We start from the raw sequence: 21,351 nt of genomic DNA on the forward strand, positions 1-21,351 counted from the left end.
TCTATCTTAGGACAAGACATGTGCCGAAGACCCGCGGGATCAAGCCTCATCTGCGAGAAACGGGCGATCACATACGGGTCAACCTTGAGCTACTCTAGGTTATCATGGACTAAGCCTGCATGGCTAAGTCCCATATCCATGAGAGGTGTTGTAGTCATGTTGAGAACTAGGGCTTGGTGAGAGAGGACCACATGGCGAGGCCTTACATGCACCAGGACAGCTGCAAGCCACGATGACGGTCAGCACACCAAGAAGCGCAATTCGTAAAAGCAAATTGCCCTATCAGAGAGGAGACGTCAAGCTTCACCGGCCCATGATGTGAGAATGTTGTGGTAGGGATATTGGGGTGTGGCGGAATGGCCGTCGCTGTCTTAGTTGCCTCAGCCTTAGACAATGGATGCGGAAAATAGACACGAGATCTCCACCGGGTCGTACACCTTGAACATCCGTATCTCGACTTGCCGTGTTATGGTTAAGCATTTTTGATGATTTGCAACTGGGGTATACCCAGATCGTAGCCCGTTCCGCCCAACAGATGCAATGATCCTAGACAGCTGAACGGGCGTTTCAGGCAGACCGTTTTTTCTGAGTAGTCAGGTACGTAAAAGAAACATAGTGGGTCCATTTGAGCTTAAGAAGTAAGTAATTCGAGCGGAAATACGAAAAGATTGCCCGCAAAAGTTGCTGATATTGGCGTTGGTACCAAGCGTGATAAGCTAGTGCCAGCCCGCGAGGAAAGCGTCAGAAAATTAAGTTCAGACATTGGTTGATGCCCTGAAGGCAGCCGCCTCTCTAACTATTTCTGACCGTGTGTAGAAAGGCAAGGATCGACCGAGTAGATTTAACCTTGTCTTGAGTTTGCTCAGTCATGATTGGGGACTGCACGATGCAGCCCAACAACACCAAGCTCCAACAGTTCAAAAAGCGTGTAAGCCGGGGGGTTCCTCATTTGGTAATTAGTGCTACAAAAGCGCCAATTGCGATCGACTGATCAATAATCTCGTAATGTCGAGAGATAGTAATCCAGACATCAAGGAGCCTGGTAAAGTCAGCATGTCAGCTTCAAAGGCATGTGATCGTGCTTTCAAATGGACCGCATAAAACGATTCAACTCGATGTAACAGCACAATCACTGACACCCGCCCAAGAAATATTCCGTCAATGCACGATGTTGTTCAATATGCATAAGTTGTGAGACTCAGAGTTCGCTCTCAGCTGTCCTCTAAAAAGCAATTCCCTCAGCCCACTGGACCGATCGCCAATAGCGAAGAAGCATGGCGCTAGTTGTGCAAAAGCAGGGTTGACTTCCTGCTGCATATGCAAAAAAGAGGATGCGATAACAAGCTACTGAACGCCATTGACAAAATTGCATGAGCCAAAGCGGTTAGCTTATGGAAAGTTTAAGCGTCCAAAAACTTCCAGCTGCTCGACAACATCGAGCGTGGTTGTTGTTGTCACCTCGTATCGGCAGCCGTGGGGTAGGCCAACATGCTGGGTCGCGTAGGGGTAGTGGTGTGCCGATCATGTCTGAGAGGAAATGTAACCTGGACGGTTAAGGGCTTATATTGAACGCCACAGGTCTCTCGCCGCCTCTCAAAGATTGTTGTGTAATCTTCAAATGCAGTCACATATAAACGGGTCACTTGAACCCGGAAAACGCAGCGGTCTGCAAGGTCTGACAGCATAACAAAAAACCCTCGCATCGTGAGACCAACAGATATCTCTGACTGGTCTGATGCACTGTATCGATGGTGGGCCTGAAACTTGGCAATAGATTGGTCCATTTCGAAATAATTTTGATATGTATTTTACAGATTGCGGCCATCAGAGGCCAGACTGTACAGGGTGGAAGTCGAAGTCGACTGGGTATTGCTCTCGTCTCGTATGATATGATGCTCTCATGATTTCCTCCACGCGGGGTTGGCCATCAACATTATAGGCCGACGTTGAGCTCGCATGTACATTTCGTGAAGTTTGGGGTCGGCATCGGATCGAATGACGCTACCAATGGACATGAAGAAGCTATAGGGCCATGGTTAGCACTCGTGTAAGTCGTTGGTGTCTGTGTCAGAAATACCCAAAAGTTGCTCCGGAGCCAAGCATGTATTGACCGAGGGTTCTCATAATGCCGTTCGGGCCGGCTCCGTACCGGAAAATGTTGACAGTTCCTGGTCATCATTAGTTATGACCTCAGAGCTGAGACAGCGCATCCGATTGCAGACGAACCAAAGACAAACCCCATGATGACACCAACAGCTATGCCATGTTAGTATCTTTCATAGCGAACAAGAGCTTAACGAGGAGTAGGCCGTACTTCCACCCATCATAGCACCCATCTTGACTGTGAACTTGTTAGCCAACACCCAATGCCATGAGAATGATATCAGCCTACGTTTATCCACGTTGGAGGGGCCATGCTGGCCAGCATTGATAGGAGCGACGGGAGGCATTGTGAGCGCAGAAGGTCTCTACGCAAGGTTTTTGGAGTTGCTGCGCGTGCTGAATTATCGATCGTGGCCGGCGAAGTTTGTTGAAGTGGCACAGCGCAAAGTAGAGCAATTGCTGATGAAGCTCTCTTCATACGACGACTTTCCTCGAACCCGAATGACCTCCCGAGACTTACTCCCATTGGTTAAATGGCTAAAGTGGAATCAGGGTTCGGAGAAAGGTCGGTGCGGGACTCGAGACACGGATCATCCTACCGTACAGTGCGGGATAAAATAGTGACACATCTTTACTGTGAAGAAATCGTCACGTGGTCCTCTCGTGGGTCAAGATATGGCTCCACAAGGCGGTTCCGACTCGCAAGAGGGATTTGATGGTTTGTGTTTTTTTCAGACAATTCTCTTTCACTTACAAGACAATCTCTGACACTCAAGCCTTTGTTTCTTATGGTGCTGGGGTTATGCGAGCAGTGAGCACATGCCAGAGTCTTTGGGCGTGTGCTCCACTGTGCTCTGTACTCCGTGTGCCTGAGCTGAGAGTTGTCGACCGGGGGCTCCAAATTTGAACACGCCAACACGCCAAGCAGCGCTTAGCGAGCGAGACCTCCCCCATACTGTTACTGTTACGGCAACCTCTCATCAACTCATTCACGGCCCTGAAGCCTTCTAAACTATCGTCTCTTGCGACGCGAAACCCTATTCCGACATCGCGATATCCTCGTGCTTGGTGAGTGAAGCACCCATCTTGGCTGTCGCTGGCCCGACTTGCCTCTTGACCTCCTGCCCCTGGTCCGACGGGGTCATCGCCGATCATCTCAATTCTTCATTACCAAAACCTGTTCCCAGCCACGAGCTCATGATTTTTCTTGTCCACCAGCAACGTCAAGCCACCTTGAAGTATTCAAATTTCAATCGTATTTCATCAAAACTACAACGCTTTTCTTCGATCCCGCCATCATAAGTCCATTCAGCCTCCGACTTGCCGGTGGAGTGACATCAGCCTCGTAGGCGCGCGAGCCGCACACGTCTTACTTCCGTATCCGGCATCTTTATATCTTCGACGCTGCGTTTATCGGCCGCAACACGCTGAGCATCAATTATCCTCATGACTGCAGTCGCAACTCCACAAACCTTCTCCGCGTCAAGACCAGCATGGGGTTCGATTAACGGCAACCATCAAATGAATTCGGAAGAAGGTCGAGGTGGCATTGGCATGTTCGCGCCCCGCAAGACCCTTACTCGATCCAACTCATCGTCGTCTGTTTCCTCGACATCTTCGAACTCATCTGCTACCACAGTTGCCTCGAACGGCTCCCACGCTAATGGCGGCACTCCATTGTCTTCAACTTCAGATTTGACCCAATGGTCGGCTAACGGCGCACCTCGAAAACGGCCCCAACCGAAAGCCCCCTGGCCGCCAGGAAAAGGGGAATTTCAACAACAGGACATGTCTAGACTGCCCGCTGGCAGAGGTCAAGGCATGATAACGGCCCATGGGCCTGTACAGGCCGGCCCTGGCCAGGCTCAGATGACATCTCAAGGAATGATGCGGCCCATGAGTGCCGAACAAGTTCCTCCTGGCCAACCGGTTCTATATCTATTATCACTCAACGGTACCTTTGAACGGAAAACAATCGCTGTGCCTTTTGCCCCCGAAAGCCTCCGTATAGGCCGACAAACAAACCAAAAGACCATCCCGACCCCAACCAACGGTTTCTTCGACAGTAAAGTGCTGTCCAGACAACATGCTGAAATTTATGCGGAACGCAATGGCAAAATTTATATACGAGATGTCAAGTCCTCGAATGGAACCTTTGTCAACGGGACTCGTCTATCACAGGAAAATCGCGAATCCGAGCCGCATGAACTGCAGACCTCCGACCATCTCGAGCTTGGCATCGACATTGTTAGCGAAGATCAGAAAACAGTCGTCCATCACAAAGTGGCTGCCAAGGTTGAGCATGCTGGCTTTCTTAGCGCATCGAGCAATGTCATGGATATGAACTTTGGCGACCTCGACCCAGCTAATGGCGCTATGATGATGCCTTCAGGGCCTATGCAGCTGCGAGGCCGCACTAACAGTAATGCATCTATGGCCAGCAACGGTCGGATGATGCCCAATGGCGCCGGTGTTATGAACATGCAAGTCAACGGAATGGCACAACAAAGACCATTCTTTCTTACCCCTGTTGCTACTGATCAAATATTAAAACGGCTTGCGGTACGTCGTCTCGAATCCGTTGCCATGATTAGGCTAATTCTTTCCAGAACGAAATGCGCAATGCTCGACTTCAAGCACAGGATCTGGGCCGCACTAATCAGTTCGTCCACACATTATTGTCCAAAGATGACCTCAAGGACCTCGAGAAGCCCGAAGGCCTTGAACCCCCTAAACCCCAACCCATGGTAAATGGAATGGGGACACCATTCCGTTCTGACCCCAAAGCACGGTTTTCTGATCCCCCTGCTCCCCCTCCCCAACAGCCCCTTCCCGAGAAGCCTGATGTGCCTTCACTTAAGCGTGGCCCAACTGAGCGACCGAAGTCTGGTCCTCCCAACTCACCTGTCCGGCCTGATAACCTCAGCCAGATTGTTCAACTTACCGAGGCCCTCAACAACGCTAAGCGAGATATCGACTCACAAACAGCACGGATGCGGGAATTGGAAGAAATGCTGCAGAAGGAGAGGAGTGCACGAGAGGAAGCAGAAGAGCTCGCCAAGCGCTTGGAAGAATCCGCGACCGTGCATATGAATGGGTCAGCTGTGCCCCGAAGCGTAGCTTCGGAAGAGGTGTCTGAAGCCACAGAAGACAAGTCTGTCCCTGAAGCTCCTGAAGCAGAGGCCAATGAAGAGACCCCTGCTGTCGATGCTGCACAGGAGACAGCCGCTGCTCTTCAAAGTCGAATTGACATGATGGAGAGTCAGATGCGGGATATGAAGGAGCAGATGGAAGAGTGGAAGCAGCGATGTGAGACTGTAGAGTCAGAGAGAGATGCTGATAGGAAGACGCTTGCCGAGATGGTCGTTCAGCTCCGCGCTGAGGAAGCACTTCGAGAAGCAGCTGAGAAGAAAGCTCGATCGAGGTCGAGGAAGCGAGACACTGATGCCGCTGGTGCTGTCGTTGGCGAGACTAACGCTGACTCTGGGGTTTCTAAAAGCGCCACTGGAGAAGCAGAGGTCGTCGACTCCGCTACTCCCGATGAAGCGTTGGACGCACCGACGTTGTCTCGGGCCAGCACGATCACACCAGCAACCCAAAAGGGTGTCGTGCGTGGACAAGACCAGCGCCTCCAAGCCGCGCTACCTTATGCCTCAATGCTTGGCGTTGTACTATTTGGCATGGGGTTGATGGCATATATCAATGGATGGCAGGCCGAGCCTCCCCGCCCTGAACAATGAACTGTGGGAGTACAAAGTGGACGAGCTACATGAGGAGGAAGCTGGGGAGGTGAAAGGATGGGACAGTTGTAAAAAGGGGATCACGACATTATTATATCTTCTCCGTCTTTGGGGGATTGTAACTTTTCATGAGCGGTATTCATAATGCATGATGCGGCCTGTCGATTTGGCCCATCAACGATGAGACGATACGAGACCAGACATGGACATAACCGAACCGAAACACATTTCATTTGTCACTCGCCCGTACTATATATCAACTTCTTTTACACCAACGGCTAGGACATAACAACAACATGGCATATGAGGCCCTTAAAAAGGGTAAAAAGCCTGGTTTGAGTCAGGCTTGAGGATCCGGCGTTATCATTTCGTTTCTTTTGTGTATTCCTTAGTTTCTTATGGGGGTGCATCTTTAGGAATAGCGCATGTTGAAGCGAGCAGTGGGCTGCTGACACTATTTTAAGTCACTTTGCATATTTAATTACTTGCCTGAATAGCTGGTCTAATAAGCCCGATGAGTTCTAGAGCATGTGTTTGAGAGGCTGAAGGTATTTGCGTCATAGGAATGAGGGCGCATATTGGCAACTAATGAGGAATGGTTCCTCTGTTGCTCAGCATAACTCAGACCAACACAAATACAGAGTCAAACACGTCATAATACATTGTAAAGTGCTTCCTTCAGGCCTTCAGTGATAAGTCGCTAGCTGCGGACTTCGCACTCGGTTTCATCCTTCTAAGAGACGATCCACTACATTCCCGACGCTAACCAGTTTTCGTATCCAGGTCATGATACTATTGGATGTGGTGTACTTGAAGCTGGCGAGACGATATCAGAGTCCATAAACGAGGGTGTCAAGAGCAGTATAAAAGAGCCAGTTGTTTCCTCTCAATATCAATATTTAGAGTCGCCTCTTCTATAAACTTATCAACAATGGTGTCTCTGTCTCAAGCGCAGCAAACCAACGCCTCGGCTGCTTCAAAGCTCCCAGCCGGTCTCGTCGCCGTCTTCGCTGGTGCAACAGCCGGTATTGGCGAGACAGCTCTCAAAGCATTTGCCAAATATACTACACAGCCCAAAATCTATTACATCGGTCGTTCTCAGGAGGCGGGTGATAGACTACAAATTGAGTTGAAGGAGTTGAATCCCGAGGGAGAATATGTCTTCATCAAGAAGGACATGAGCTTGTTGAAGAATGTGGATGAGGTTTGTCGGGATATCAAGAGCAAGGAGACAGTCTTGAATGTCTTATTCTTAAGTCGGGACACTAAGAATCGGTGTTGGCAAGTCTTCCATCGTCATCCAACTGTTACTTTGCGCATGCTAATAGACTTAGATACCGAAGAAGGGCTGCCTCTGGTCACCGGCCTAACCATCTACTCTCGCAACCGTCTCACAGTCAATCTCCTCCCACTGCTAAAGAAGTCACCGTCTCTTCGTCGTGTAATAAGCGTCATGGCTGGTACGCACGAGGGTAAGCTCTTCTCCGACGATATAGCAGCTCGCAACATCCCCTTTACCAGCATTCACAACTCCCGAGGGCACATGTGCTCGGCCCTGACTCTGTCCTTGGAAGCACTGGCTCGTCAAGCACCAGAAGTTTCCTTCATTCACAACTTCCCTGGCTCTGTTGATACAAACCTAATCCGCAGTGGAGACGGTTTCATGATGCAGGTCATGAAGTATTGGTTCAAGGTCAGCATGACTGTGAGGAGACAGTGGTTACCTAAGGAGGAGTGTGGAGAGAGACATGCGTGGTTGTGTTTGACTGGGAGATATCCTGATAAAGAGGGCAGTGAGAATGGCATCAAAGAGGGAGAAGTTGCTGTTGGTACTGACGGGAAAAGGGGAAGTGGTGTCTATAGTGTTGATTGGGATGGTGAGAGTGCTTCGGGTGAAGTTGTCAAGCTGCTCGATGGATTCAAGGAGGAAGGCCTTGTGGAAAAGGTCTGGAAAGATCAAGAGAAAGAATTTATTAGAATTACTGGTGTAACTTTTATTTAGATTCTTGAATATAGTTTAGTTATTATTAATATTAGGACAGCTAAATAGGCGTTTCAGGCAGACCATTGTTCGTAACGTAGGCGCTGACTGCCGTGACGAGTGATCTTATGTCTGCATCGGCGACACACGTAGCATATAATTAAAATTTAACGTTGATTTTACTATGCATGGTAAGACAATTGTTACCCAATATTCATAGGTCCTCCTCCAAGCGACTGTCTGCCTGTGACTGCCGAAGCATCGACTTTTCTCAAGGCATCACATCTCCGTATCGTCATCGTCGTCATCGTCGTCATCGTCGTCATCTTCTATGAAGAAACTCTTCATTTCCAAATCATCCATGGCATCGCCACTCTTGGGCCTCGGCGATCTCATTCTTGAGCACGTTGCTTACTGGTAAATATATTTAGAAGGTTCGGTGGTCAACGGACATGTACGGTTCTTACCGATGTAATCGCCACTCTGGACGACATCCTTAGACACCTTCCTGGATTCAAGTCGTTTGAAAACACGCGAGAGCAGTGAGTCGACTCTCTTGATATCCTCCTTGGTGATGTGTCCCTTCTTCATGTTCTCGATACATCTGTGAAGCTGAATGGCGACGTTGTCTGATAAAACCCTGACCTTTGAGTCACAATGCAGCGCTTGTAGTCCGTTTGTCATGTCATGATCCCGAGTTCTCCTTCAACCTGATCCATTGCCTCTTCCACTGTCGTAGATGAGAGTTTCGCTCTCTTCCTGCCCTTTTGCGTACTAGCAGCTGCCTTCTGTGCACTCTTCAATTCTAACAGAGATTCTCTCAGATTGCCAATCTCGATGTTTGCCGGTCCTTCGTGCGTAGATACCACAGTTGCAAATTGGATATGCCGAGGGCGTAGATATAGCAGGCTTCAAAAACAGAGATGGAAAGGATAAAAGCTCGCAACTACTGTGCAAGTATCAACTATCTGGTATTCGCATCGATGATTCAGGGGCTAAACATAAACCCACGTGATCCTTAGGACCTTTAGGATCCTTAGGGTGAGATATGTATGTACTTAACTCTCCCCTTCTTCGAGCTTCCTCTCTCTTGACTTGCCTCTTCGCACACCTCGACTTTCTTTTTCAACCCCGTCCCTGCACTCTTTCTACAGATAGTTTCCACTTCCATCAATCCTGATTCTTCCCCATACTCCCTCTCCCACTCACTCACTCTAATCGTACACTTTGAGTTTTCCTCGTCTTCTCATCTATACAACACATATCTCCTCTAGGGTCGCTCTTCAGTGCAAATATACCAGCCACGCTTCGCGCTTTGGTCACTTCTCATATACTCTGATTTCGGACAGTATCCGTACTTATTCTAAGATGGCAGAGAGTCCTGTATCGGGAGCTACCCGCGAGGAGCCCAACTTCGGCAATCACCCACAGATAACTGATGGTTTTCGCGACATTGCCACGCACACTGAGGATCATTGCATCGAGACACAGATATTTGGGATTTATGCATTTCACATTCAGTCACCTTTTGAGAGAAAATATAGGAGGTAAATTACTTCAGGGGGCCTCTATCAATCGTCATCATTCATTCTTCTCAAGCAAGTTTTATATATCTGATGCTGGCTTTAACTCGTCACCCAGTCTCCCTTTCTCAGATTCGCCGACCATTGTTCACAGAGCCGTATGTACAGCGGAGATAAGGGAGGGAGTCAGTCCAGCTAAGATGGGATCAATGCCCTGTGAGGAAAAAGGTCAGTAAGGGTTCAATGATCATATTGCAAAGTAGAGTATACCTTAGCCTCGTGAATGAGGGCCTTTGCCTCGCCATCGGTGATTGCAGCATCAAAATGAAAGAAAGCGTGCTCGCCTGAAGTTGGTGTATCAACACTGTATTTCTGGCTCGGACGTACAGTGTCCAACTCAAGGAGGAGAGCATCCAGTAGAACCGTATCGCGGCTTCTGGTCCGCTCATATTTCATTTTGAAGGTCTCCCATATAAGATGGATCTTGTTCTGGAAGTTCTCTGGCTCGGTCAATGCTAATCGATGCTCTGTGACAAGCTTGGCCATATCGTCTTCGACTACAACACCTTTGGCTTGAGAAGTTGTTGTTCTATCTTCGGAAACGGCGATTCTGATTCTTTTCACCAATGGCCTTGACTCTCTGCTTCTTGTTCATGTCATCTGAAACGACCTCCCAGAATTCAGAGTAAAAAGAAGACTTGCTCAGATGGGACTCGGCGTGGATGGAGACGCCCAGAGTCAAATCGGCAGCCAACGAAATAGTTAGCTTGGGTAGGAATGTGCTTCGACGTGGGCGTGAAGATAAGCATGGCGTGCTGGTCTCGGGGATGAATACCTCGAGCGGCCTGTTGTTGTTTCTTCAACTTGGGCGAGATCTTCTTCTCCTCCGCTAGAAACTTGGTTGGGTCCATCCCGAACATGATACCAACTTCCAAATACTCCTTGCAAGCCTGGATATTTTTGATAAGCTCATCCCCTGACGGCAGCTTAGGACAAGCGGCGAAGTCTGGCCCGTCAGTTAAGGGGTTGTATGCGTTGTAGTCAGAAGTCTTTCGACCCGACCCGTACTTTTGTTCCTCGCCAGCACTCCATAACCAACATTTCTGGAAAGTTTGTCGGCCATTAGCGCCAACGCGCATACGCTCACCATAGACAGCTGAACGGGCGTTTTAGGCAGACCGTTTTTTCTGAGATTTTGTGAATTGGCCTCGGCAGTGCTCAGGATGACAATGAAAAACTCACCAATAGATAGCTTGTAATGACCTCTCAAGAATTAACCTTACCTGACAAGGATTACTATGCCGCCATCACCATTTAAGCTTTGATATTAATGCACAGGACAGGCAAGGGGGGGGGGGGGGAGGAAAACTCAGGATCTTGACCCTAAGTGACAAAAACACTTAGGTAAGTTAGCATAAAGTGAATCTAAATTTAGTAGAAACTTAGGATACCTTTTACTAAGTTTATTTTGTCACCTCAACTGAAGGTCCGGTGTTTTCTTGCTCCCTGAGGAGAGGCCCGATACTTCGGCTTCATCGGGAGTCAAAATCATAAGACAATGAGACACCAAAAAAGACCCGTTCCAGATGCCACTCTCTCGGGGCCATTAAGCGCCGACTCTCCGAGATCTACCGTTGAATTCACACTAGCTATTCGCTGGCTCACACAACGGATGATGCTGAGACTTGGGGGCTGTGCTGATATGACAGTAGCATGATGGTGGTAGTGGTGACAGACACGCGTCGCTCTAGTGGTGCGCACAACTAAGAAGAGTTAAGGTGTGGACTAATGCGCAACTCCAAGTGCTTCAAGTGATATGATAACAGCTTCTCTTCATGTTCGTTGTTGCTATCAATAGATATGTACACGTACAGATATGGGATGGAGACATCGTCTGTAGCTACACTTCATTCTGATCGTTATCATTATTGCGACTCTCACTCCCAAACGCCCAAGGCCTGCGGATATTGTGTATGCCATCATGCTCGCTATTAAATCACCACCACCAAGCTCTCGCTCCTCACCCCCCCACTATGATGCCGTCTCGATAGATGATCCCTTTCTCTTAATCTCCTTTTCAGGATCAACTCCGAGTTCCCACTCTTCCCTCTCCCGCTTCATGTCTCTCTTACACCACTTGATCGTGATAATACCCCAAACAACGGCCCACAAGAATGGAACTGCCCATGCAACACCATAGGCGCCGGTTGCCGGAACTTGTGGAATGACGGATATGACGGTAAGGGGGACGGCGAGTACTAGCGCCGGGATGGACCAGAACCAGGATTGTTTGTAGACCATCTCTCGGAAACGTGGGCTAGCTTTGTATCGAGCTGCTAATGCTTCCCGATAAGGCCGGCCACCAAGGGCATTAACCGCGATAACATCCTCGATGAAGTAGTAAACACCTGGTAAGACCTGCATAGAATTAGCATATGGCAAACTGCTAGTCTTGTACTTTTCAACATACCTTTTCCCCCTTCGCAGTTGAACTGATGCGGAAAGGAGCTGGCCAGTTCATCTGGTGGTAAAGCGTAATGAGGAACAGAACACCACCATAGCAGTAAAGAATAGCTGGAGCAGGCATGCACAGCACTCTCAGCCAAACATTGTGAGGTGCACTGCCAATGATGAATAAAGCAGTGACCACAAAAATAGTAAGGGTGGAAGAGTACGTCAGCATATCAAAGCACCACCGGTGATTCGTTCCTAGCGGTCGGTAGAACCTATCCACCTTGATCAATCGGAGGGTGCGGATGGCGAACTCCAAGTACGTGGGACCGCCCCAGATTGTAGTAACTACCGCAAAGATGATCCATCCTTCAACGTCCCCTGCATATTTGAGTCCGTAGTATAGAGCTATCGGAACCGCGGATGCGTCGACAAACACCAGGAATGCGAAGATGAAGAGTCGCCAGCGCTTCCAGCCATGATGCCATGTAAACGGGAGCTGAGGCAGCAGATGGGGGTTTTCATCGTAGTACTCGAGTAATGTTGTAGCTCGTCGTCGATATTCTTTTTGGGTGGCGGCTCGAGAATCGTAGTATGCTTCTGCTTGAGGTCGCTGAGCATAGGATAAGCTTCTTCGCGCATCTGAACTCCTTCTAGGAGCATCCGAGTTCCGTCGAACGCCCTCAGAGGTTCGCCGAGCACCTTCAGATGTCCGTCGAGGTAGTTCTGCAAACGCTGAGTCGAGGGGTTCTCGCGGTGAAACTGGTGAGGCTGCCTCCTCTGGAAGGTCGAATCGTACACCATTGGTCGAGGATTGGTGCGACTGCGGGGGGCGAGAGACCACGGGGGGTTCAGGGACATCTGTCGACGAGAGGGCCGAGTCGGACACTGGGGCAAGGCTGCCCCTACGCACCTCAGGCATTGTTGTATAGTGATGTGGTGTTTTGCCTTGGGTGGTGTTGGTGATGATGAGAAGAGGAGGACGAGATGGCCAAGTCGAGAATGAGGTGAGGTAAACTGGAGATCAAGCTAAACCAGACCAGACCAGATAACTTGGTTCTAGGGAGAAAATGGGAAAAATGTGTGGAGGGTCGATCATAAGGAGAAAAGGGCCCATTTCAGTGGCAAAGTTTAGTTTTTAAAGCTAATCGTGTGAGGCGGGCGGGTTGCCATGATACTTATTTACCTAGAGGTCTAAAGTTAGGTACATAGCATGATCCTGATGAGACGGACCCAGACAGGGACGGACGGGGCCCAGCGATAAAAGAGTCTGACGTGCGGATGCAACGGTACAGCAGCTAAACAACTAGAGAATCAGCTATCATCACCCATCAGGGGTCATTTTAATGCGGTGTAACCGCTAATAATTACATGGGCTTCCAGCTGTGATTTGCGAATGACGTCCTTAAGCCGTCGGGCTTTTTCCCCCTGTGGCCAAGGAAACCAACCGCAGCCAAGAATTCTGTCAGTGCTCGCCAAGCGACGTCATTGTCGGGATGTATGTGGGGCCGCAACCGGCAATGAAGTCACCGATCGTCCCGCTTACATACAGGTACATGGATGACATGACATGATCCTTTCATGGCCCAGATTTAGAGCCAAGAAGAGGGATTTGTCTCTGAGGCACATAAGGTAAGCTTAACAAATATGTTTAAATTTATTCCCGTCTGCATGCATCTCGACCCTGAAAGTCGGGACGACAGAAGCGTAGACTAAGCATGATAAAAGAAGACTAATCTCACCATGGAATGGTTGGCTCATGATAAAAGCATATACTAAATGGCTTATTCATTGAGAGTTGATATTGGATAAGAGGCAATTAGAGTCTATTCTGCCTAGAAGGGAAAAAACCCAATGTGTTGTTTTTACCGAGACGCCGAGATCTATCTGACCAAGTGGCAGAAGTTGAGGGCATTATCAATCAATCTCACCATAAATACATCCTAAAGTATGCCTAAACTTGACATATGTTTACACTAAAACTATGATGAATTCATGCCATCATATCTATCTTGCATACAGACGCTTCGAAAAGAAAAAGAGAAGTACATACGTAGGGTTACTATGCAGGAGGATATATATCTCAAACACGGTCCCCATCGAGATCTACTCACCCCTGACCATTACATCAGACACTCGACTCATTCAATTCATTCTTGGAAAGCGCCTTGTACTTTCCCGGCTTGACATTGGAACCTCTGCCTTGAGCAAAACAGTTGTCCGTCTCAGGCCACTCATTCGGGCGAAGATAATAAGGATCTCTATTCTTCATCGACAACATCCCGATAAAGTCAAACGGATCTGCGATAAACATCACCCAGTGCCGTTTATGAATCCATCCTGGGCCCATGCGTTCTGTCTTGCCATCGAAGTCGAGGTATTGACGTTGGTCGTGAGGTAGATATCGTCCCGGGTGGATGATATTAAGCCAGTACGTATAAAGGGCGACGGGAATGGCTTCCAGGACATAAAAAGGCCATTCACGCTTCATGAGTGCGTTACTGTTGTCTTCTCCGCTGGAAAGGATATCCCTGAGCTCAAAGGTCTCGACGGCGCGGAAGACGCAGCGGATGAGGATGAGTATCGACGTGCCGTAGAGCATGATGAACAAAGTTCGTACGTTTGAAGGCAACATATTGGCCCTGGCGCATCGCCTATGGAGAATTCCAACCATGGCAATGAAGCCAATCTCGATTGTCCCTTGGAGAATCACCGCGATGGCCATGAAGGTTGCACCAGAAGTTAGTCGCTCCTCATCCTGTCGGCCATTACCAGCTGCCATCCATGAGGCACCAATGGCAGTCAAAACCTCAACAAGAGAACCCAAGAAGACAAATATGTACACGATTCGGTTCGGGTTGATGATGGAGTGCATTGGCAGATAGTGCATCAGACGACCAAGAGTGTTGTATTCGGCAGCTGAGTATACCGGAGGAGCGAGATAGATGAAGATGCTCGAGATCATGTATAACGGAAGACTGTCTGGTTTTCGTACTGAGATGGCTCTCACTACCCATCCGATGCAGAAGAACAGGCCGGCGTAAAACATGAAGAAGGTAACCCGCCAGAACTTGTATCGACTGGCTCGAATCAGCATCTGGGTGGACTTATCCATCTTAGACGACGACTTACGTGTTCTGGACATAATGTCCTATGAGTGATATTCCTATTATCACCGAAGCAATAATGGGGAGGATTTTGTTGGCATCGTAGCCATAGAGATTGTCTTTTGTTGGATTTGCCATGGTGTAGTGTAGGTGGTATAAGTCAACAGTGTTTTGTAGGGCTTGGCTTCAACAAAGTTCACTCTCAAAATGAACAGCATCGTCTTTATATAAACTTGCTCAAACATCAACTGCGTTCGTCATTGCCTCCATCTCTTGATCTGCCCTGCATCCCCCCCATCTGTTACAAGGCGCAGCCACAGCCGTTGAGGGTAAGCTAGCAGCCCTACAGCGAGCGAGCGCTGGGTAGCGACAGATTGAGTTAGACTTGGCGATTGTGCCTGTCGATGTGGACCCTTGGCAACACAGCATTTTCTGTTCATTGGTCTGACTCTTCATTTTGAATCCATTGATTCCTTCACGGCTGAACCTCTGGTGTCTGTCTATTCCTGGTATTTCTTATCTAGAGCGATCGGTTAGTACTGCTTCTGGTCTAGTTCTGGCTGTGTCGGCTGTATTCAGGTAGATGTAGCGCTCTGGTGGGACCAGAACGGTTTGAGCACAATCTCTCAGATTCTCGAATCCGTCATGTAGGGTTATATTTTTCGGAAAGGGAATTATTCCAGATTTAGCAGCGTACACAACATCAGTTATCTCAATCAATTGCTACATATTGCTTGTACTGAAGCGCACTATGTCACCTCGACCTCAACTGTCTGGACGACTATTTGCAACACCTACTTACCTGAGACCAATAAGTAGCCTCAAAACCAGAGAGCATAACAGCTTCTTTCTATAAACCAATAAAGAAGATGAATTTAAAACTGACTTTCTATCTTTATTAAGTTAAATAAAAAGTAATTTGGCATCGTAGTTACGAACAACAAAAGAGAACTCCCCCGGGAAGGCTCGAACTTCCGATCTCCCGATTGTCTATGAATAACAGTCGGACGCTTTAGCCAACTAAGCCACAGGGGATAAGCTCGCTTGATAACAAGTAGCCGATTATTGCTACCTAACAAGAAACAGTTTGTCGACGTCTTGCGTAAAACAAACACTCTTCTTCATCTGGACTTTATTTGAATTATTTATAACATGCGAGGAATTGCTAGAAAAAACCAAAGTAAATAGTTAAATTACAACTATTCATACTAGGCAACATATAATTCGTAAATTGAATATCATTTGAGAATACTCTCGGTTCGAACTCCCAGTGTTCATATTAACCTATTACAAAAAAGACTATTATAAGACTTGATCGTTCTCTATCTCCTCTATCACATCCACTGTGTCTGATATGGCAAGATATGGCCATGATCCAGTTGTCAACTCCAGTTGTGACATTCGGTTCTGTATTTTGTGTAGAAAACCAGAGTCTCGCCCTCCAACAGAGTGCAGTACGTGTTGTAGCGAGTACAAGATTTCTCCTGCACCAACAAGCATACTACTTCCATGAGCTGAAAATGGTGTGCACGCAACGATATCAAGCATTGCATCTGCTAATCGGAATACTTTAAGTTCCTGTAATATCAAAGTCAATTCCAGTACGAACTATCTCCCTTTGTCACTTACAATGCCGTATCCGTGGGTTGTGATGGCAGAATTTGTCACCATTGAAAAAAGTGAGAGCATCTTGTGGCCGATTTTGACTGGAAGGAAAAGAGAGAAAGCTTCGTCATCTGGGTAACACGACATTGCAAAGTGGCGAGCCGTGTACTCCCATAGAATGAGTCTGATCCATTGGCGGGTGACGAATAAGTCAACCCGTTGAGCTTCACGAGCAGCGTGGTCGTGTGCGTCTAGGCATAGAGCGGCTTGATATGATACCAGCTTCTGCCTCTCAAGGGGCTGCTGGTTTGATGAAATTGTTGTCAAGTTACTTTCGAGATATGCAAAGAGTCTTGTGAGGGAGATGAAAGCTTGCATTCGTTGCTCATCTGCCATGTCATCTTGCGTGTCTGGGAATACATCTATGACTTGCAGAACCGCTTGTAAACCATGCTGTGCAGAATATGTTCTGAGACAAAACGTCAGCAAGCATGACTGAAAGTTTAAGGTCTACTGTACCTCTCAGTGATGAGAACAAGCCAGTATATACGAAGTCGAAGTGATTGCTCCTGCTTAGTAAGATGGCAATACGTCTCAGGATAACCAAGTTGCATGAGCTGAACTTGCGTCACAGCTTCTCTCAGAAATAGGCCAGCAGTTCGTAGCTTATTGCCATTGGAGTGGTAAACATGAAGAAAGAAAGGTATAAGTGCAGAGGCCAGACTGTAGCTCTCTCGGTAATCATAAAGCTCTCTTAGCTGAAGACACTCGGTAGCAAACTGAAGAGATGAAGGGGCGTTTCGTGGGCCAGCATGTTCTGGTAGTCTTAGTTGAGCTATGGTGGCAGCACACAGTGCAGCCGCTAGAGCATGAGACTCGTAGTCGTTGGGATTGTCTGAGATTTTTGTAAATAGGTGGTCGGGGTTGATGACCATCCAAATGGAAGATACTGGTCGTTTTGAGATTTGGAGGAAACGTTGATATTTAGAGAGTGGTAAGCGATAAGGCGGGAGAGGTACAGAGCTGGAAGGGTCGGAATGAGACTGATCATCGTCTTGAATGATACAGGGTTGAGTCTCCTTGATGCTCTGTTGAAATCTCTCGACTTTTTCTTTGGTTGTGCTTCGAGGTCCGCCCTTTGGCCCACGCTTCTTACGGGTTCTCAAGGCGGTGCATTCGATGCCTCTGAGTCGACATTCGTGACATGGTTTTCCTTCTTCACATTTAACACGACGTAAGGCGCAGCCGTCACAAGGGTTTGCGTTTCTAAGTCTCGTTGTCATCCTGATCGTGATTGTGATTGGATATCGAGTTGATGAGTCAAGCTCGATTGAGGTTGAGTCGAGGTCAGAAAGTGACGATGTCTGGGTTGAGTTGCCCCACTCGCCACCGGAGTCTACTATTTGCTGAGATGTACCTCTCACGTTTTACTGCAGAACACGACTACAACAGCCTGAATTGAGCAGAAGTACCCAGGGCTCAGATGGACTAACATTGGCAGTTTGCCTGCATGAAAGCAATGCAACATGCTTTATGAGGAGTCGACTTGTTACGGCGTATATTTGAAGGGCTCGCTTATTGGTTAGTAGCTAACCTGGACCACTTCATTTTAGTCCCTGTCCAAGAGAATAACGTTATCCATATGAAATAATCCATCAGCTCTGTTTCCTTTGTTCATATTGTGCTACTAGTGACTATCAATGCCCAATTGGTCCAAATACCTTACGTCTAGTGGCATTGAATAACGATTGGGTCTGGATAACACCGAGCAGAATACGTAATTGAGCTTTGAGATAGTTGATCTGATTTACTTATCTATTGTCCGCTTTCTCTACGAGAAGATTGAATCGTTTGAGAGCATCGACCTATCTATCAACTGACAACTCTTGCCTCTCTTAACCCCATCCAAGCCCATCAACCAGCACATACGACCATAGCTCGCAGAGAATACGGGGTCCCGTCCGCTCCCCCATCGTCAAGCTGCAAAGCGCCGGATTAGTAGTTGGGTCGGTGACGACCAGCGAATACCTGGTGTTGTATGTCTTTTTATGTCTTCTGAGTCTTATGCTGGTTGTTGTTTTGCGCAAGGTGAGTGTGTGTGTGAAGGCATTGGACATTGAGAAACTCTTGCGTAAGTTGGCTGACCCATGCAAATTCCGGAATCCGACAGCGTAATCAGCTGGAGGATGTTTCGTAGCGGCTGTCAGCCATGAGCAACTCCATTACCGGTCCAAGCAACTCCTCATCCAGTCCCAAAGTCATCAGACGTCCAACCTTGACCGCCGTGGGCTGGGGAGCCTTGACAGCTCCCCAAAGCTTTTCCTTGGTCCACATGTCCATCTGATAGTCTTGGATCAGGTCCTGGATACGCTTCAACGGATCAAGCACGCTCAACTTGGGCTCATCGCCCAGCTGGATAGACACCGTATCCAACTTATCGGGAAGCACAGGGATTTGGACGACTAGCCCAGGCACCTTGGGATAATCCTCGACATATGGCTTGACGTCAAGAACTGTCTGATCAGTGACACCGCTAACGACCTTGAAACCCTTGGGAACCTCCATGATAGATAGAAACTTGATACTCCAAGCTTTGCCCTTGGGCTCAAAGTAGAGCCTGCCACTTTGCTGGAAATAGCCAAGAATGGGAGACTCGCTGTAGTTCCCTTTATCAATCTTATCATTTTCATCAAGCTCTTCCTCAACCTTGAGCCTGCCATTCTTGCCTACAACAACGAGAACCTCAAAGTTCTGAGGGCTCTCACCACCATTGCTAGGAGTAGGGTCCGCGTCGAGAGGAATGATGGAGCCCTCATGCGCAAGAACAGGCATGTTCTTGATGCTTCTAAACATCTTGATGTCCCGGTCCCCGTCGTATATAGTTCCAGTAAAGATGTCAACATGTCGACCAGGAGGTACCCAAACATCAACGGCGCCATGATTCGTTCTCTTGTCGCGGGGCTTCACGATGGGTGCAACCACTAGTTCTGAACCAAAGTAGTATTGGTTTGGCTTTCCATATGCTTCATCTCTGTCCGGAAACTTCCAATATAGAGGCTGCACAAGCGGCTCATCGCTCGACGATGAAGCACAGTTCATGGTGTAAAGATATGGGATAAGCCGGTGACGGAACCGCAAGAAATTTTGCATCACCTCCGCAAACTCAGGGCGATACAGCCAGGGTTCCTTGGAAGTGAACAAGCCCATCTGGGAATGGAGCCGCATGATAGGCGAGAAAACACCATATTGTACCCATCGAGTAGCAAGCTCGTCGTCACGATAACCACCCATGTGGCCACCGATGTCGTGGCTCCACCACCCATAGCCAATGTTGGACGCTGTAGCTGTAAACTCAGGTTGAAACTCGAGAGATTCCCAAGTCATGATACTGTCACCTGAGAACCCGACAGGATAACGATGACTGCCTGGACCTCCGAAACGGGAGAAGATGATAGCCTTACCCTCCCCATTTTGCTTCTCATTGTCGAGAAAGTGATAATGGTTGAGAAGCCAAAGAGGATCGAGACCTCGGACACGGCTGTATGGACCTTGCTGCCAGTCAATCCACCAGAAATCACAGCCATCGTTCTCGAGACTTCGGTGGAGTGTGTTGAGGTAAGAGTGCATGAACTTCTGATCGACAGGGTTGAAGAGAATCGGAGCTTTGTCAGAGGTGTCGTGCCCAAGATCCTTGGACATTGCCTCATACTGATCCTCATGGTGATGCACACCGGCATGTGGATGATCATTCAAGGTAACCTTGAGTTTCTTGTCGTGCAAAGCTCTGGTGAAGGCCTTGGGATCTTTGAAGAGTTCCTTGTTCCACGTGTAACCCGTCCAGCCAGCATGCGGGATGTGATCGCCGTGGACTTGATGCCAGTCCATATCGATGACGGCGACTGAGAGCGGGACCTTCTCAGCTTCGAATTTGTCCATGAGCCTGAGATACTCCTCATCAGTATAAGGATAGTAGCGACTCCACCAATTGCCGAGTGCCCATCGAGGGAGACGAGGCTGCTTTCCAGAAATGGCAAAGAAGGCCTTCATGGCAGCCTTGTAATCGTAGCCATACGAGAAGAGGTACCCATCGATTCGATCTCCAGGTCGTCTCGGTGCTGCAAATCCAGAAGAGTCGAAGAGCATAGAGTTGCTATCATCGAGTACCGAGTATCCCGCTCTGGAAAGGATACCGGACTCAAGTTCACACCGTCCATTCACTTCATCGAGCGTCCTGGCTGTGCCACCAAGATTCTGGGGTGTCTCACCATATCGCCAATCAGCGCCCCAGAGGGTGTTCTTGTTACTGAAGCTAACAACAAGACCGTATTTGTCGAAGCGCTTTTTGTTGTATGTGATTTGGAAGGCATCTGCTCTTATCTCTAGCTGATCCTCTGTATCCGAGACTGTGAATTTTGGAGTAGGGAATTCTCTATTGAGCGCAAAGGTGGATGGGCGATCTTCGAAGACGCCATCTTCGGCCCATTCATAGCGGAGAACAATGTCGTTGATGAGGGTGAAGCGCCATTGACTACCAGACACGATTGAGTCTTTGTCGGCGACAGGTTTGGTAGGAATAGCGTATCCCTCCATATTGAAGTGATTAATCGAAGTTGTGTCAAGCAAAGTTGAAGTTGATGAAATGGGGGCAGGTCTGGGCGGTTTATATATATGTCCTTCCTCAGAAAGGGTCGTGTAAGAGGAACCACAGCCGCTGAGTTAATAAATGTTGAGATTATGAGAGAATTGTTGTGAGGGGAACGGCAGTTATCAGCACATTGATACATACATACATACTCCGTACATAGCTCACCCAATACTCACACTCTGAGCAACGTCATTGT

The 21,351-nt window shown here is 48.2% G+C and overlaps 10 protein-coding genes and 1 non-coding gene, besides 1 other annotated feature; 3 read left to right on the forward strand and 8 right to left on the reverse strand.

Annotated features, from left to right (window-relative positions):
* Positions 1 to 1,898: 1,898 nt before the first annotated feature.
* On the reverse strand, positions 1,899 to 2,450 carry FFUJ_04192 (related to mitochondrial genome maintenance protein Mgr2; the record flags this gene model as incomplete). XM_023572553.1 has 5 exons in its annotated part: positions 1,899 to 2,022; positions 2,078 to 2,168; positions 2,227 to 2,256; positions 2,315 to 2,341; positions 2,393 to 2,450. 5 exons carry the CDS (start codon positions 2,448 to 2,450, stop codon positions 1,899 to 1,901), a joined length of 330 nt encoding a protein of 109 aa, XP_023426656.1.
* Positions 2,451 to 3,549: 1,099 nt separating this feature from the next.
* On the forward strand, positions 3,550 to 5,843 carry FFUJ_04191 (related to VPS64 Vacuolar protein sorting; the record flags this gene model as incomplete). XM_023572554.1 has 2 exons in its annotated part: positions 3,550 to 4,665; positions 4,713 to 5,843. The coding sequence occupies 2 exons, from the start codon at positions 3,550 to 3,552 to the stop codon at positions 5,841 to 5,843; spliced, it is 2,247 nt and encodes a 748-aa protein (XP_023426657.1).
* Positions 5,844 to 6,774: 931 nt separating this feature from the next.
* On the forward strand, positions 6,775 to 7,845 carry FFUJ_04190 (uncharacterized protein; the record flags this gene model as incomplete). Its single annotated transcript, XM_023572555.1, has 1 exon — positions 6,775 to 7,845. One exon carries the CDS (start codon positions 6,775 to 6,777, stop codon positions 7,843 to 7,845), a length of 1,071 nt encoding a protein of 356 aa, XP_023426658.1.
* A 258-nt stretch (positions 7,846 to 8,103) lies between these two features.
* Positions 8,104 to 8,508, reverse strand: FFUJ_04189 (uncharacterized protein; the record flags this gene model as incomplete). XM_023572556.1 has 2 exons in its annotated part: positions 8,104 to 8,234; positions 8,292 to 8,508. 2 exons carry the CDS (start codon positions 8,506 to 8,508, stop codon positions 8,104 to 8,106), a joined length of 348 nt encoding a protein of 115 aa, XP_023426659.1.
* A 987-nt stretch (positions 8,509 to 9,495) lies between these two features.
* FFUJ_04188 (uncharacterized protein) lies at positions 9,496 to 9,893 on the reverse strand (the record flags this gene model as incomplete). XM_023572557.1 has 2 exons in its annotated part: positions 9,496 to 9,561; positions 9,618 to 9,893. The coding sequence occupies 2 exons, from the start codon at positions 9,891 to 9,893 to the stop codon at positions 9,496 to 9,498; spliced, it is 342 nt and encodes a 113-aa protein (XP_023426660.1).
* A 134-nt stretch (positions 9,894 to 10,027) lies between these two features.
* On the reverse strand, positions 10,028 to 10,486 carry FFUJ_04187 (uncharacterized protein; the record flags this gene model as incomplete). Its single annotated transcript, XM_023572558.1, has 1 exon — positions 10,028 to 10,486. The coding sequence occupies one exon, from the start codon at positions 10,484 to 10,486 to the stop codon at positions 10,028 to 10,030; it is 459 nt and encodes a 152-aa protein (XP_023426661.1).
* An 892-nt stretch (positions 10,487 to 11,378) lies between these two features.
* On the reverse strand, positions 11,379 to 12,720 carry FFUJ_04186 (uncharacterized protein; the record flags this gene model as incomplete). XM_023572559.1 has 2 exons in its annotated part: positions 11,379 to 11,765; positions 11,818 to 12,720. The coding sequence occupies 2 exons, from the start codon at positions 12,718 to 12,720 to the stop codon at positions 11,379 to 11,381; spliced, it is 1,290 nt and encodes a 429-aa protein (XP_023427123.1).
* Positions 12,721 to 13,926: 1,206 nt separating this feature from the next.
* Positions 13,927 to 15,043, reverse strand: FFUJ_04185 (uncharacterized protein; the record flags this gene model as incomplete). XM_023572560.1 has 2 exons in its annotated part: positions 13,927 to 14,878; positions 14,931 to 15,043. The coding sequence occupies 2 exons, from the start codon at positions 15,041 to 15,043 to the stop codon at positions 13,927 to 13,929; spliced, it is 1,065 nt and encodes a 354-aa protein (XP_023426662.1).
* Positions 15,044 to 15,856: 813 nt separating this feature from the next.
* Positions 15,857 to 15,940, reverse strand: a tRNA (tRNA-Asn).
* A 267-nt stretch (positions 15,941 to 16,207) lies between these two features.
* On the reverse strand, positions 16,208 to 17,793 carry FFUJ_04184 (related to Mal63p, YPR196w and Mal13p; the record flags this gene model as incomplete). XM_023572561.1 has 3 exons in its annotated part: positions 16,208 to 16,483; positions 16,535 to 16,979; positions 17,030 to 17,793. The coding sequence occupies 3 exons, from the start codon at positions 17,791 to 17,793 to the stop codon at positions 16,208 to 16,210; spliced, it is 1,485 nt and encodes a 494-aa protein (XP_023426663.1).
* A 644-nt stretch (positions 17,794 to 18,437) lies between these two features.
* Positions 18,438 to 18,553, forward strand: FFUJ_scaffold03.rrna3. Its single transcript, XR_002792829.1, has one exon. It is a non-coding gene; the product is annotated as a ribosomal RNA (ribosomal RNA).
* Positions 18,554 to 18,685: 132 nt separating this feature from the next.
* On the reverse strand, positions 18,686 to 21,100 carry FFUJ_04183 (related to glucosidase II, alpha subunit; the record flags this gene model as incomplete). Its single annotated transcript, XM_023572562.1, has 1 exon — positions 18,686 to 21,100. The coding sequence occupies one exon, from the start codon at positions 21,098 to 21,100 to the stop codon at positions 18,686 to 18,688; it is 2,415 nt and encodes an 804-aa protein (XP_023426664.1).
* Positions 21,101 to 21,351: the final 251 nt, after the last annotated feature.

This window comes from Fusarium fujikuroi, chromosome FFUJ_chr02, assembly GCF_900079805.1.
Source record: "Fusarium fujikuroi IMI 58289 draft genome, chromosome FFUJ_chr02".
Classification (NCBI taxonomy): Eukaryota; Fungi; Ascomycota; class Sordariomycetes; order Hypocreales; family Nectriaceae; genus Fusarium; species Fusarium fujikuroi.